At 39.4% G+C, this 5,949-nt stretch overlaps 1 protein-coding gene across 2 annotated transcripts in view; it reads right to left on the bottom strand.

Moving 5' to 3' along the window:
- Positions 1-5,949, bottom strand: part of LOC109470412 (SH3 domain-binding protein 5-like) — an 18,930-nt gene that overhangs the window by 7,142 nt on the left and 5,839 nt on the right. For both annotated transcript variants that reach the window (XM_019769352.1, XM_019769353.1), the window contains exons 2-3: positions 2,158-2,220; positions 1,421-1,549 (exon numbers count right to left, since the gene is read on the bottom strand). In XM_019769352.1, coding sequence (XP_019624911.1) covers positions 1,421-1,549; positions 2,158-2,220 — 192 coding nt within the window. The remainder of the gene's footprint in view (positions 1-1,420; positions 1,550-2,157; positions 2,221-5,949) is intronic.

The following is a 5,949-nucleotide window of genomic DNA, read 5'->3' as shown; positions in this document are numbered from 1 at the left end:
CGTTTTCCCCATCATTTTAGCTTTGATATCCAATTTAGTAACGTTGTCTGCTCTTCAATTTCTTTGATTGCATTAAGACACATTTATTGTGAACTAGGAACATAAGGTTTACTTTTCCTTTCACATGTACACATGTATACAGGTATGATGAAAGCATCAAGAGAACAAGGTCAGCAGGAGTGGATGTTTCCAGCCTATGCTGGGACTGGGAGCACACAACAATGTAGCAATAACAACCCAGGTGAGTAGTGAGGTACATTTGATATGGATTGTTGCAGAATATACCCTATAAATTTAAGGCACTTTGGGGACAGTAAAGACGTACATTTAACTACAACATAGAACCTAAACCTCTATGTTGAAAAAAAAAAAGTTTTTTCTGAAGAGTTGGATTTTAGCACAATTGACTATTGTTCCATAATTTTCCACCTGTTTCATGTAGGGCAGTGACATGCACTTCACCAGTAGCACAGTACTACTATTCAGCCAGACTGAAGTCAGGGGTGATGAAGACGATGCTGCCTTTGGTGTGCTGGAACTGCGGCGAGGAGGAAACGCTGCCCATACCAGCAGAGAAGACTGCTGCATACCAGACAATAAACCCTGTTTGTCAGGTAGGCATACATTTGTTACCTACTTAAATACATTACGCAACTTATGTAGAATAGCTCTAAACATATTCTGTTTGGTTCCACCTTTATTGGATATTCTTTCTCAAACGCTCCTATAGACTATTTGCATAGGTAGAAATGTAGTAATGCATGCAAAAGGTTAATCAGCAACTAATTTTGCCTTTTATGCTTTGTTTCTGCAGGTCTGCAAAATGTGATGAAAGAAACAGAACGGGACAACTGCTGTTCCACCTGATTCATTACTGTTTTGATGATGAATAAAAGACTTCTTGCTTGTTACACTGTGTCACCTCATTCAATTTGTGTCCTAACATGTGTCGTCTCTTAGTATATTTCTAATCTAGGCATCTTGTTTTTTTGGGCCCTTCTTGTTTTTTTTTCGCCCTCTCGCATTAGATTTGGAGTCTCCAAAGGACGTCATCCATAAAATTTACTTGGTGTGGCCTAATATGTAAACAATGAATTTTGAACTTTTAATCAAACCACTGCATTGATAGATGGAAAAACGGTAACAACTAGGAAGAAAAGGACTTTCCTCAACTGTTGCGGGCAAACTATGAGCATTTTTTGGTTGATCCAGAACAAGAATTTTTTTTTTCTTAAATCAGATAAAAATGAAGAGGTGAATCTGAGAACCAAGAAGTTAAATTGGTGTGGCCTAATGCAAAATTGCAGATTGTATGATTTTTTTCTCCTGCAATCTTAAAAATCTCTCTGTTATTGTTAAATGCTGAATGCAGTATTTCTAACACTGTCCACAGATGAGGTAAAACTGTTGTAGTTTTTACCTCCCTAGCCTCCCTCCTGGCCTGGTAATACGGCCGTGCCCGGTCCACACAGCTGCCCAGTTTCTTGGCCAGGACATTCAGCCTCTGGGTCGACTCGGTCAGCAACTGGCGAAACGCAGCTCTCGAGTCCTGCAAGTGCAAGCAAATTTACCAGAAACCGTAAAATGTTTTGTTTCAATAGGAATTCTTACCAAAAAATCATAACACCACAATTTGTTTCATGAAGTTCACAGTGACTAATGTGAAGTAAAACCATGCAAAAGTAAATGCATTTACAGTATTAAACTGACTGATATACATGTACATCATGTAATGTACAGAAATGTACATGTGTCTGCAACATAGTCATTAATTTATGTGTTAATATGAAATAATCAGTGTATCCCCCAGCTGCAACAACTGCAGATTATCCAATATTTTTTTAATCTCTAATAGAGAAATGGTTTACTCTAGAGAATTCCATAAACTATTGCGACACTGTATTAAAAAACAAAATTTCAATCTAACTTATTCCAAGCCCAAATGCTACAATGGGTTAATCTCAATATAACTCCTCGACATAGTACTTGTGTACATAACTTACTGCCTTATAAAACTTTAAAAGTGAATGTAACCAACTTAATTGCAGCTGGAAAAATATGATATTTCTCATATGCATGTCTCACACTCTGAGATATTTCTTGGAACGTTCCTACTTTGTTAATGACATTAACTGTATTTAGTACAGATGTACTCACATCCAGCTCCAGTTCCAGACTGTTAATCTCATCAGCTGCCTGGTTTAGTGTCTCCAGTTCCTCCTGAAACACACCACAGTCCCTGTTCTTTAACTTAGCTGCACATGTACATTATGTAAGAAACCAGGAGGAGACAGTAGAAACAGATAAAAACCCCTTGGTCCCGGGCCAGATTCGAACTCACGGCTCCCGGGCCACAGTGAGACGCTCTAACTGAGTGAGCTAAAAGGTCTAGACCCTGTTTGCCGGATCTGTTGGTAGCGCCTATAAACCCCCAATCGTTACACTACTCCCCCTTTTCTTTTCAAGAGTCGTCCTCGAATCTTCCGAATTCGACATCCCTGGAGCGGCACTCTTTGCCAGAACTCCCAGGGCCGGTGTGGGAACCAGTGTAAGAAACCAGGAGGAGACAGTAGAAACAGATAAAAACCCCTTGGTCCCGGGCCGGATTCGAACTCACGGCTCCCGGGCCACAGTCAGACGCTCTGAGTGAGCTAAAAGGTCTAGACCCCCTTTTCCGGATCTGTTGGTAGCGCCTATAAACCCCCAACTGTTACACATACACAACACCATCTCTGTCTGAGGCGTACTCCCCCATACCACTCATTCCGGCAGCTTGATGCACCTAGTGCTGTGTACGTATACCTTTACCCACATTTAGGTTCAGGTCCGGATTCAATAGTCCAGAGGTTTAGGTTCAGGTCCAGATCCGTAAGTCCAGACCTAAATCTACGGCATGTACAAAATTGCATGTTGGCAACTTTGCAATATAATGTTGTTTGCAATATACCTTAGTAACTCTGGCCACATAACATGGAGGCAGACACTTGATGATGTCCGATGGCAATGTTTTGTTCATTTTGAAACACAGATTTTGTAATCTATGGTAGGTTTTATAGGTGGTTTGGAAAGAAATGGGGTATGTGACACTTTTTTTTTCAAAGTCTGGAATCGGTTCTTGAATTTTAGGTCTTTTTGGACTTGAACCTAAACATTTCTACAAGTCCAGAACCGGTCCAGCAAACCGGTACACAGCACTAGATACTTCGGACCAGGCTTTTAGCTAGGTGGTGTCCAGGGTGTCTTTTGGACTCCCAGTACTGAATTTTTTTTAATAAGAAGAAATTAGACACCATACTTTTTGGTAGAACACCTAAAGACGACCTATTATATAATACATTTTCACTCCCAACCCCTGCCATGCACTCATGCCTCCCTTCTGCCTTACTATATAATACAAAAACGATGGAAAAAACTCAAATTCCTCAAAACGTGCGCCTCAAAATGCAGAAAGTAGTGTTTGAGAGCATTACTAGTAGTATGAATCTTAAAGAAGCCCCCCAAAATTGAATGGGCTGAGCTGGCTGAAGATTTAATAAATAAAATAAATACTCTTGACTAGTAAATTCGTGTCTCTAAAGAAGACTCCTTTGCAATTTTGCTCAATGTTTCGTGACAGGATAAAGCATTTGAGTCATCAGTTACATCACGGAGCGAAGTGTCCCATGGGAAAACACCTGGCAACCCAGAGTCACGGCAAACCTACAGTACAGTACTAGACTACTAGTAGTAGGGCTCTAATTTCTAACCAGGCTGTTTGAGCATAGGAGCCCCCAGTAGTACGCTGTGATTTGGAACCCTATGCTACACCTAGTATATGATTTAGGCTCTGGAAAAAAATGTTGTATTTCCAGTTCACGTCCTGAAAAAACTAAGGTCGGTAGGTACAGATTATCTTTTGTTTTTCGTTCTTTTTTTAGACTTTTTTTTTAAAAATGGTCTCTACATAGTGATCCAATTTATACAACACAGTTTAACGTTAACAAAGAAAAACTTGCATGAGGACACTTATATTTTCTATGTCAATGTTGGAAAACCGATTGTACAATGTTTTATCACTCAGGTGTCAGATCATGGAGCTAGAAAAGGTCAAGCAGCTCCAAAAAATTTATGTCCCTTGCATTGGTCCACACAGAAAAAGGCTAGGGTCAGCAATTTTTGGGGGGGTCGGTCAGGAAACAGGAAACACAATTTCTTTCCTAGGCCTCAGCCTCTTACACTGTCTTTCAACCACCTGTTCAGGAGTGTTTATTTTGTGGGAGAATATTTTGTAAAACTATAACAGAGGGAATAGTATTTCAGTGACATGACTGTCATGAGTCTTGAAATTTTATGGCCATGTCTCAGTCAGTGTGCAGCTTGTGCTGCAGAAAATTGTTCTTCTGTAACCTGCTGACCCCATAGATACGCTATGAAAAAGTCTGGTGAGAAAAGTAGTTTTTTTTCAAATTGAAGAGATTATCCAAAATTTGTACCAAACCTAAAAATAGTAGTACAATTTTGTAGACCTAATAAACGTAATACTTACTAATTATGTGTCATAAAAAAACATTCAGACAGCAAGATACATGTATGTCACATGTCACAGAAAGCTATAATTTAGGGAACATTCTGGTTTGAAATGAGTCGAGTTTGAAGGTTTGATTACCAGTCGACAGAACGAAAAATCAGATCATGTAAATATATAAAAAGGATAGTTGAACACTGTACTAGTAGTACCAGAACCTAGCAGACAATTCCATTAATTTTATTCCAGACAACCGACAACCGATGTATGACTATGAGTCAGCAGGTCACAATAACATTTTTCACACCCTGTAATATAATAGTAGTCTAGGTTATCACATGGGTCTAACTGAATTACTCCTTCGTTGTAAGGCCACACCAAGTAAATTTTATGGATGACGTCCTTTGGAGACTCCAAATCTAATGCGAGAGGGCGAAAAAAAAACAAGAAGGGCCCAAAAAAACAAGATGCCTAGATTAGAAATATACTAAGAGACGACACATGTTAGGACACAAATTGAATGAGGTGACACAGTGTAACAAGCAAGAAGTCTTTTATTCATCATCAAAACAGTAATGAATCAGGTGGAACAGCAGTTGTCCCGTTCTGTTTCTTTCATCACATTTTGCAGACCTGCAGAAACAAAGCATAAAAGGCAAAATTAGTTGCTGATTAACCTTTTGCATGCATTACTACATTTCTACCTATGCAAATAGTCTATAGGAGCGTTTGAGAAAGAATATCAATAAAGGTGGAACCAAACAGAATATGTTTAGAGCTATTCTACATAAGTTGCGTAATGTATTTAAGTAGGTAACAAATGTATGCCTACCTGACAAACAGGGTTTATTGTCTGGTATGCAGCAGTCTTCTCTGCTGGTATGGGCAGCGTTTCCTCCTCGCCGCAGTTCCAGCACACCAAAGGCAGCATCGTCTTCATCACCCCTGACTTCAGTCTGGCTGAATAGTAGTACTGTGCTACTGGTGAAGTGCATGTCACTGCCCTACATGAAACAGGTGGAAAATTATGGAACAATAGTCAATTGTGCTAAAATCCAACTCTTCAGAAAAAACTTTTTTTTTCCAACATAGAGGTTTAGGTTCTATGTTGTAGTTAAATGTACGTCTTTACTGTCCCCAAAGTGCCTTAAATTTATAGGGTATATTCTGCAACAATCCATATCAAATGTACCTCACTACTCACCTGTGTTGTTATTGCTACATTGTTGTGTGCTCCCAGTCCCAGCATAGGCTGGAAACATCCACTCCTGCTGACCTTGTTCTCTTGATGCTTTCATCATACCTGTATACATGTGTACATGTGAAAGGAAAAGTAAACCTTATGTTCCTAGTTCACAATAAATGTGTCTTAATGCAATCAAAGAAATTGAAGAGCAGACAACGTTACTAAATTGGATATCAAAGCTAAAATGATGGGGAAAACG

Source organism: Branchiostoma belcheri, unplaced genomic scaffold (genome assembly GCF_001625305.1).
Source record: "Branchiostoma belcheri isolate BF01 breed outbred unplaced genomic scaffold, Haploidv18h27 scaffold223, whole genome shotgun sequence".
Taxonomy (NCBI): domain Eukaryota; kingdom Metazoa; phylum Chordata; class Leptocardii; order Amphioxiformes; family Branchiostomatidae; genus Branchiostoma; species Branchiostoma belcheri.
The sequence above is the reverse complement of the archived record's forward strand: the minus strand, read 5'-3'. Positions and strand labels throughout refer to the sequence as shown.